General features: G+C 40.7%; 1 protein-coding gene across 1 annotated transcript in view; it reads right to left on the bottom strand.

The window, feature by feature from the left end:
- Positions 1-4054: 4054 nt before the first annotated feature.
- TBX15 (T-box transcription factor 15) overlaps positions 4055-10867 on the bottom strand; it is an 88786-nt gene continuing 81973 nt past the window's right edge. The window contains exon 7 of the mRNA XM_072336625.1: positions 4055-6259. Within this exon, the coding sequence (XP_072192726.1) occupies positions 5475-6259 (785 nt within the window). The 3' untranslated portion in view covers positions 4055-5474. The remainder of the gene's footprint in view (positions 6260-10867) is intronic.

Raw genomic sequence — 10867 nt, 5'->3', positions numbered from 1 at the left:
GTACACAGCATTCACATGCCCTCCAAGAACACTATGTTGCACTGAGTGCAATGTTCTGGTATCACTGAACTGCACCGACTGTGCACACAGCAATATTTATGACCTCAGCCTGTCAGTGTATAAAGAAATGAAGCTAAATAAATTTTCAAGGCTTGCTGACAAATCCACTCTGATTATTTTTGCTCCTATCATCTTCATTTGTGTAACAGTATGAAAAGTTAACTTTTGGAAGAACCTGTGCTGTAAGATGAGAGATCTCCTATTATGGATATTTCCACTACCTTCCCTGACATTTGGATTGGTCTTTTAAAAGACAGACTCTTCATACAAGAGGTACATGACATTTCATCTTTTTATTCCGCAGCATCTAATTAGGAAATGCGGAGTTTTCTGCACTGTAAGCCAGAAGCCTGGCTAAGAGCAAATGGGTGAAGCATGTTGGAATAAAGGCCTCTGGTTAACATGAATGTGCCAAAAGGAACTAATGGGAGAGTGCATGCAGGATACCTGGCCTTGGTGTGGCTTTTCTGAATGTGATGATGTCATGTCACCTTCTCCACAGTGATAAAAAGAATAAGGGCTTAGTCCTCCCCTGTCTGATATAGGAACTTATGTCTTTGACACTGTACCCACACTGTCAAAGCTGCATAAAGGTAGAAAAGGAGTTCAAGATTTTGTGACGAAATACAGAAGGAAGGAGGGGAACCACACAACTGCAGCTGCTCCCCAGGCTCACACTTGCTTTGCAAATCAAAGGCTCCTGAGTGAGAGCAAGTCCATGCCAGGAAGGCTGGCTAGCCCTGTGGTTATGGCAGCTATTCAAGGAGAGGGAGTTTTCCAGGTATGGCTGCTGAATTCTGCATACTGTGACTCACGTCTCCCATGAGGCAAACTGGTCCCACGTGGATGTCCCAAACTGGCCCTGGTGCATCTCTCACATTGCTTGGGCATTGCCTCTTTTCTGGGAAGCCTCAGTAAAATGTGGCAAATAGCTCAGAGACTTCTGTCCGTATGGGGTGGATGGGGAGAGAAGAGCCTCTGCTGTACACAGGATATCTCTGTCACACATGAGTTCACTTCAGATTCACTGCTGACTGTTCTTAAGCTGTCTGTCTGCTCAGGAGAGTGTTGTTCTGGGAGGATTTTACCTGTACACCTAACAGAACACTGAGTAATTTATTTTGCCTTGCTTTTAAATGTGCCTGTTATTTTTGATGCAACGTTCCTAACACTGCTCAACTTTTATTTCCTTCAGTGACAACCAGGGAAAAAGTTTATTAATTTTTCCCATTTCACTGTTAACTTCTTTTTAATCCTCATAGAGAGTGAAACTCTCACACATCATGTTTATGTTTGTAGTTGTAACTCTGCATTATGGAACATGCAGACCTTGCTCAGTTTTTCTGCCTATTCCATTTCAGTCCTCTATACTGAATATTCCAGGAACAGCAAAGCACATATTTAAGTGTTCTGCTGATATCCCAAGATGAAAGAGTAACTAGTTCATTAAGCTTTTTTAGTTTATATATATGTCACATAGCTATATAAAATCTAAATAAGAAAAGACTATAAATAGAGTCAGTAAATACAGTCAATAAATGCTGACCCTGAGATCAGTAAGTTCTGAAGTCAACACTGAAGGCAAATGGACAGAGTAACATTATCTCATATGCTGGAGCTTGATAGGATCAGGGATAGCCTGCTCCATACCTTGAAGTATCGCATTGCTGAAGAATCTAGGTGATAGTTTCAAAGGTCTTCCCAGTGTGTTGCTACTGAAATGCATGGAAACTGGGAGTCTGGTTCTTCATGCTAATATTGAAGGTTGTGCCCTACACTGATCCTTTGCTTTTTTTAGTCACTGTGTCCAGTGATAATTTTGGTTGACATTCATTCTTTGTTTTAACAAAGGTTGGAAACATATATTTTGATATTGAGAAGGATTTTGCTTTAGTCAAATCACATTCTCTTACTAGTTGAAATACAGACTCACTCATAAAGATTTAAATGGAATGAATCAGAAAAGCAGTATGATTTCTTTCCCTGATACTCAAAAGGCTGTACCACAGTGACGTATGAGAAAATGTTTCAAGAATAAGCTTATTTAGGCTGAAAAGCAGTGAATCTCATTGAGGGGACTCCATGCAGAGGTTGAGGAGGAGACTGGACACTCCACAGGTCTCTGTGTCTGGCCAAGGGGCAGCCATTCTATCTGGCAAGCAAAACATCCCTGGGGAGCTGCTCTCTGGAAAGACACCCCCTCCTTTCCTCCTCCTTCAGAAATAGGACAACTCTCAGGCCATAGGCCCTAACTCCCAGCTCTGCCATGTTTTGGTCAGCATGGGACACCTAGAAATCTCAGCACCATGGTTTTCTGCTGTCCAAAGCCACCTCACTGCCTTCTATGCTCAGCCATCTATATATGGGAACTGAGGCCTGTATGAGCGTGTCTTGGTGTCCTGACTGGGAAACAGAGAACTTCCTGATCTGCGTGTGTGTATCACTCAATATCTTTATGCTTTCCTGGTCAGGGCTGCATTATTTAATGGAAGTGGTCAGCAGAAGGAAATACCATTTCATACTTGTGTTAACCTACAGAAATTGTTGCTACAGGATTGGGTCAAACACGAGATCACAGCAAAGTTCAAAGCACAGAATTAAAAGTATTTCTGACAGATTCTTTAAGGATTTTAGATAGCTACAGGACTCTCTTTTGATTTTAAACCAAGAGTTGATTTCCTAGAGTAAACAGAAGGCAGTGAGAGGAAGAGCAGATTCTCTCATCAGTGATCTTTCCAGCCATTTTATTGAAGCATCCAAGGCTACACACGGTAAAATGTGCAATACTGTCAGACAGACTAAGCACAGTACTGGGAATGTTGTTGTGTGTTTATCTTCTCCTACAGATATAAAAATTAATAACCATCAGTGAATTTATCTTTCAGGGTTTCTACCATTTTGGTGTCCTTTTGGGCATGGAACATCACCCTTACGTATAAAGGATGAGAAAACTGGGACTGTTCAGTCTGGGAAAGAGAAGAATGATGGTGAATGTTATCAATGCTTATAAATGTCTAAAATGCAGGAGTCAAGAAAATGGAACAAAGCTCTTTTTGGTGGTGCCTTATGACCGGAAAAGGGACAGTGGTCATGAACTGAAACACAGGAAGTTCCATACAAACATGAAGAAAAGCTTCTTGACTTTGAAGGTGACAGAACAATGGAACAGGCTGCCCAGAGAGGTTCTGGAGTCTTCTTCTTTGGAGATACTGAAAACTCATGTGGAGTCTTTCCTCTGTAACCTACTGTATGGAGTCTGCTTCAGCAGAGGTTGAACTAGATGTTCTCCAGAGGTTCCTGGCGACCCCTATGATTCTGTGATTCACTGACATGCAATGCAAACGATAAACTGACAAATACCTCAAAATTGCAATTTAAAATGAAATAAAAATTATACTACTATCTGTAACTATGTAAATATTTATATATATATATATTAACTGTGAAAAGTGGCTCTGAAAAACTTTTTATTATACATCAACAATCAAAATAACAATTCTAGCAGCCTATAAGACACAATTCCTGTGAAAGCAGACACCTAATAAATTCCAAGTAATTAACAGAACTTCTACCATAAATTGTGCTCCCTGGGAATGTTTACTAATTACTTAAGCTGATAGACTGCTTGAGAGAGTTGTTCATATTACAAGAGATCTGATTGTGATCGATATTAGGGGTTTAAGTTATATAAAACATCAAGAATTTATCTAGGTCTTCCTGGGAAACAAATTTCTGGGCTAGTAGTTGCAGAACAGCATTTCTGACTGTTAACATTCCTCTTTATTGATCTGCCCCAACACAAATCCATGCAGATGCTTGCATTCTTTTTAAACACTGTACCTAGACTTTACCTCAACTTTGTATTTTCATTTCCTCTATTGTGAAAGCATGCATGGCAGTACTTGGAAAACTGATGTCTCTAGGAAACTGTTAAAGAAACCAAAACTGTTAAAGAAGGACAAAACTAAAAATAAAAAACACAAAAGGAACAATTGCAAAGATTTATTTAGCGCATTCTGTGCTTGGCACTTAGAAACAGAGTTCCGTGCATAGGGCAAATCTTTATACACCTTTTTCTTCATACATATTTTACATACCATTTTTATTGCCCTCTTTTATATTCATAATATTGACTCCCCCACTAGGCATATAAATACATTTATCTACAACACATCACAACAAATCTCAATAATATCTGTATTCTGTTACTTGGTATTTGCATTTTCACACAACTTAAATGCATAGCTTGCACCAAGCTACAACTGTTTTCTTATTTTTAAAGGATTTGAAGAAAAAAGAAAAAAAAAGAAAAACAAAAATAAAACAGAAGAAAATAAAACATAAAAGGAAGTTGGTTAAACAGAGATCCCATGGCAGGCAGGAGATTGGAGAATACTCGACCTCATTGTTACTGAAATGCTATTGGTTTTCTATGGCAATTCTTACATGCAAGGTGAGGGAGGCCAGTTGTACTGCTGCAGAGCAGAGTGCACATTTCTTATTGTTCTTCCCCATGAGTTCAGTCTGGAGTTTCCTCCCATTAAGTTGAGTGATACAGGACAAATGTTCCCCACAGAGGCCTTTGTTCTTTTGGCTTAAGTACATCCCTTTAGGGAATGTCAGTAAGAGCTGATCTCCTTCTCCCCCACTGCATCTTTTCAAAGATGCTTGTGTGAAGCTTCCAACCCTGCTCATGTCTGAGACTCGATAATGAGTTAGTTTTTTTCTCTGTCCTCTCTCTCATCTCTGTCTGCAGACTGAGTACTGGTAGACTTGACCCTCAAAAAGAAAACACTGGTCGAGCAGAGCTGCAGTGAAAGTACAGAAACCTCTTTTGGAAGAGAAGCTCCAACTCAGCAGTGCCATTCTTGTGCTACAGTAGAAGGGGCCATAGGTCACTGATGGCTTCAGAAACAGGCTGAGCTGCTCCAGCAGCAAGGGACAGTTCAGGAAGGGGAAAGCCTTTAAAACTTTGACCCATCATGGGCAGTACAGCTTCAGGACAAAGTCTTGGGAGACTGCCTTTCTTCAACACAGAGAAGACAGCACAAGGAAATGGCTCCCTCAGCACCGTGAGAGCTCACACTAGCTGAGAGTTAACGCATAAACTGTATGTTTGCTTTCTTCACTCCAGCTTTCACTCATTAATGTCCTGCCCTTCTCTCTGCAATGTCCAGAAGGAGCAGACACTCCATGTCAGGTCCAGAGGCCCTGGATTTCAACAAGCTGCAGTGGCTGTCAATGAAGGTTTTCCACAAGATTCGGTGGTGCATTCCTAGATGGTTTGTGTTCTAATTTATCATTATAATACTAGTTCCTCTACAAGTTTGAAGTCAAAAAGGTACTAGGGTGGGTTTATCCATGGAAACAATGCAGGTCCTATTGCCTTCCATGCCAAGGAGAGGCACTGCAGGTTAGACCATGTGCACAGACATCTGTGAGGAGGAGCCCTGAACAGCACCATACTGTCTGTTGTCACAGGCATTGGCTGTCTGCTGGTTGCTGGAGGGAGGGCTAATCATGTGCATCCCATGATCCATCCCTGTGGAAAGGTATTGCCTCTCTCCAAAGGCCCCACTGGATGGGGAAGAGCAGAGTAAAGTGCTTTGGGAAGTGGTGAGTTTCTCCGGGCTTGCTGCCAGCCTTGGGGAAGCAGGGAAATTGTATCCATAGAGGTTGTAGGGATTGTGCAGGGAGAAGGCATTGTAGGAGCTCTGCTGCATGTGGCTGCCACCAAACATGTGTGAAGAAGAAGAACTGGATGCAGGATTGCCTGCTTGCATGACATACTGAAACTGGGAGCTGGGGAAGGACCCCAGCTGGCTGCTGTAGGCCTCCATCTTGCTGTTGCTGGGCAGAGAAGAAGGAGTTGGCATTCCTGAGATCAAAGATGGAGTCCTCTGAGGCATGAAGCTTTCGGAGGGCTGTGAGGCAGAAGCAGTGCCACTCTGCAGCCGGTTGTAGCCACTGTCGCCCAGCCCTGGGTAGCTCTGCAGGGCAGCCATGTTGCTTCTGGCACATGGAGGGTAGTCAGACAGGTTGAGGTTGCAAAGCTGACTCTCCCGGCAACCAACATTGAAAGTGTTGGGGGCCAGATGGAAGGCTGGAGGGGAGCAGGATGGAGAGAGAAGGTGTGAAGAAGCAGAGGGTGATGGAGTCCCTGTGCTGGAGGTTGTTGGGGAGGTGCCTGTGCTGCCTCCTGCAAAACAAAACACATGGGAAGATGTTCAGAGCCTGAAATCACATGTGCAAAACAAGACAGTCTCATTAAGAAACAGCTTAGTTTAATAAAGAAACAAGGGTGGTAAAATGGCCGCTGGAAAACTTAGTCCCTCTTGGCAAGGGCCTTCACTTTATTAATAGCATCCCTTGGTTTTTCCTGCTGCTGTTTTTTGTTGTGATTTTGTTTTTCAGTGGAGGTTTTTCTTCCCTTTTGAAATAGGAGATGGAAGCAAGCATGCCACAGAGCATTACAGGGTGGAGGGAAAATCTGCAAGGAAGCATTGCTCCATCATTCAAAAAAATCTGCTTTATCTCCTCTCCTGGACTCCAGGAAGACCACCAGTCAGCAATCTGTATGGCCCTGCTGCAAACATGCTTTATCATCCACTCCAGGGGCTTGTGGCAGGAAGTGGCTGAAAACATGTTGGACTTCTGCACTGTTCAACAGCTTTCTCAGATGGCTCATGGTGCAGTGGTGCTCATGTGAGCCAGAAGTAACACAAGTAACACTGGAATGAATGGACAGAGTTTTGAGCTACAGTCTGTTCCACAAAGTTGATATGTAAAGATTTTAACTCATGTGTTTTAATTTTAAAAAGGATTCCATATGTTGTATCACCGATGTTAACAAAATATTGATATTTATGCATGTCAGTAGTATCAATATGTTATACATTATTTATGTTACAAATGGTACAGTTAATTAGCTTGCACAGCAGGGATATTCACATGTTCTGAACCAAAGAAAAGAGTGCTACGTAATACCACCAAAAATAGGAAGTAACTGAAGATATGTGATATGAGGAAGCTGGTGGCACAATTCTGAGTTTAAGAAGAGATAATTATTGTCAAGATTATGAGATAGAGAAATCTTTTTTGGACAAAGAGACCTTTGGAATGCTGATTTCTAGTGTGAAATATTTAATATTTGTTGCTGTTGTTGTTTTGGTTGATTGGGTCTCTTTGCATGAGTGTCCTTTTCTGAGTTAGAGAGCTAATACTTAAGATTCTTCTAAAAGGAGCAAAGGGATGCTGGTGAAGTGAGTGGATTGGTGGAATCAGGAAAACTAGGATGACAGCTGGTCAGGCAGCATTTTGGAAAGGCTATAAGATGACAGGTTAGGAATGGAAAAGAGGGTGGTAGAGTGGGCGATTGAAATTTAACCAAGGCAGAGATTGCACATTAATAGTCCAATGTAAGAGACAGCTTTCTCTTGTGTTGTCTTGTGGAATCAAAAGCCAGAAGGGTTTTAAGAACCATCTAAGTCTGCTACTAAACAGGAAAGAGACTGAATAAAGGAGATGGGGAGATAGTTGAGGTGATTAAGAGATGCACTAGAAAGTAATCAGACTATGTCTGATTCTTCCTAACACATCTAGTATTAAATAGAGTAGGATATTAGGGTAGAAGTGGAGCTTTTAGAAAATAATATTTCTGGTTGTTTTATTGTTTGTTTGTTTGAAACAAAAGCCAGAAACAATAAGAAAAGCAGCCTTGGATAAGCACAGCCTGGATTGGCTGCAACGACTCATGACTCAGACAGAAACAAGAAAACTTTTGTTTCTATGACTCTAAGTCAAAGAAGTCATTTCCATTGCCAGCCATGGGAATGAATGCTTATTGCTAAGCCACAAATTCTTCTGTCATTTATTAAGAAGACAAAAAGAGAAATATTGCATAAAATCTGTTAGAATTAATGTGAAAATGTCAAATTTCAAATAACATTGTGGATTTTCTATATTTCTTTCTTGATGAAACTGAAATGTTCAGACCTGCTAGTGTATCGTTGCTCCAGAGTTCAACGACCTTTTGTGTGAGTTTATAATTATGTGTTGCTTGCCAAAAGTACCATTCCCTGCTTTGTTCAAAATTCTCTGAATCTCCAGCTGATTTTGTGTCATAGGTTAAGAAATTACATCCTTTCTCCCTGTCTTTCTGTTACAGGATGTCAAAACTGCAACAAGGCCAGCAGAAGGGAGTCCTCCTGCACATTTTCGTTGGAGGTGAGTTTGATCTCAAGTATACCACTATAGATACATATCTTCCTGTTACGTTGGCTTTACAGTAAAGAGGGTAACTTCTGACAGGGAGGACAGGAAGACAGCTGAGTTCAGATATCATCGGTCACCTACCAAAATACAGAGGTCACATAATCATAAACCTGCTGCAGCACAGAAATGTATTTAACCCAGAGATAATCATGTACTTCAACTTGATTCTTTACACCATGTATTTCATGAACAAACTTTGGACTGTGACTAATTTGTTGACAATGTCTGGAGAATAAGTAAAAATGCATATTTTTAATGATCTGCTTGAAATGTAATACACAGAATAAATTACTAACTCCATTTCAGTCTGCCTCTATCTTTTAGTTAACATGAGAAAACTATACAAGAGAGGAGCACACACCAGTTACCTTGAGCATTAGGTTTTAAATATTATTAAATAATATAAAAGGAGACTGATTCTGAGGTATGTGTATCCAAGGATTTGGCTCCAGAGTAGGAGTAAGGATAGATCCCTAATTACTAAGTTCAAGGGTTAATTAATGGTTCATAAACTGAAACTCTGAACTGCATGTTTCAGGTTACCCCAAAGGGGTACTACAGTGATTCTGCTCTGAATTATCACTCTTTGCAGGCCAATAGAATAAAAGTCTGAAGTGAAAACACAGTAATTATAAAACACTTGAAGTAAAAAAGATCTTTTTCTCTACCTCTGTAATTTTTTCATGATAAGAAAGTGACAGATCTATCAGCAGAAACAAATGCCAGACATGATGACTTGCTTTCTCAAAATCTTTGCTGCACATGTCAACCATTAAGGACAAGATATACCAAACTTCTACTACAGTAGAGCATAGTGCAGTTTCTGATCTCTTGCGGAATAATCTTTACACCTTTATGGAATAGGAAACACTACAAAGAAAGGCCCATCTCAGCTCATGTTCCTTAGAATTCACATAGCTCTATTCTGTTCTCAGTGATATTTTTGATTCATATTTTCTGGAAGCACTAAGTATGGGCAAAATGCAACCTGGACTTTTGTGAAGTTATAGCTTGGACCGTAGCTGTTATGAAGTCAGACAAATATGTGTAGAGATGGCAGTAAGCCCAGATAATATATCTACACCATACTGCACACTCAGATGTACAGATGTGTATGTCATTTTAATGGAAGGCGTAGACACAAACCAATCTAGTTAAACTGATACACAAGGATATGCTTAGGAATGGATTAAGTAAACTGAAACCACATTTAGGCAAGAAAAAAATGAATCTGAATAATTCTCCTCTGTTTTTTTTTCTCTACCCACTATTGCCCATGGAAATAATTGCCAACACCAACATCATTTACCACTGATGCCACAGCACTCCTGTCCTCTATGCTTATCATGATTCTGAAGTGGTTAGTTATCATTGCATTTGGTCTTCAGACCATTTCTGGCACTGTGTACATCATGTCCAGAGTTTAATCAAGCCTGGTACCATCCCAAAAGGAGCCTGCTCTTTGTCTGAGTATACAAGTGATAATGAAGTTGACTTTGAAGGGACAAAACCATTTCCAAAGACAGAAGTTGGAGAAAGATTTTGTGCAAGAAAGGTCAGAATTTGTAAACCAGAATGAGCAGTAAGAATCATAGGTGAGGTGGGAAGATAGGAAGAAGACTAAAATTATAGTGGAAGAGAAACACCATAGACATGGTGGGCTGTAAAAGCAAACATTCTTTTCCACACCACTGTTCCCTCCTCTTTTTAATGAGATATAGAAATATGAGCTGCACACCATAATTGAATACCTGTCCACAAGAATTAGGAAAACACCTACAACTTCTCATCTGGATAAAAATAGAATTGTCATTAAAATTTCATCTTAAGTAGCTTATGACGAGCCTTTGCTTCCTGTCTCATGCTTCCTTCTAAGTCTTAGTAATGTACTGCATCTCCACATGCTCCAAGTAGACTCTTGCTTTTACTTCTATCTGCACTGAGCTTGTGTTAAAGATAATTTCAAGATAAACTGCAAACCCAGACACAACCAATTCAAGAGTATGATGTGCTTTACAAGGAGGGGAAACAGTGCTCCTGAAGCTCTCAGCATGCCAGGACATACAAAAAGCAAAGGGACCACTTTTGCACACTGCAGGCCAACTTCTAACACTACAGTGGAGTTGGAAAACACATCTGCCAGTAGCCAGTGTTAGCCAAGTGAGGCTTCTGGCAAGAGGGAGGTAAAGACGAGAGTATCAGAGCCAAGAGAGTTTGAAACAATTGTTCATGGAAAATCTTCTGGTATCTTTCTTATGAATGACATCACAGTAGCCAGCTGACCCACTACTTATCTCAATCTTTTTATCTGAAAGATGCACATAAATCACACTTTGGAATCCACTGCAGCATACTTTCCTTGCTAGTGTTTCCAGACGTCAATTGCTTCCATCACCTGCAGTTCTTCCATGCAAACCTTTTGGGCCCTGAAGTCCTTATTTAATGCACAGGAAGAGATCAAACACTAGTTGAAGCCACAGTCAGCACAGGAATGGCCGAGCACCAAGGCCATGCCTTGTACAATAGCAGAGTC

This window comes from Excalfactoria chinensis, chromosome 1 (genome assembly GCF_039878825.1).
Source record: "Excalfactoria chinensis isolate bCotChi1 chromosome 1, bCotChi1.hap2, whole genome shotgun sequence".
NCBI classification, from domain to species: domain Eukaryota; kingdom Metazoa; phylum Chordata; class Aves; order Galliformes; family Phasianidae; genus Excalfactoria; species Excalfactoria chinensis.
This window is presented reverse-complemented; position numbering and strand designations above follow the sequence as displayed.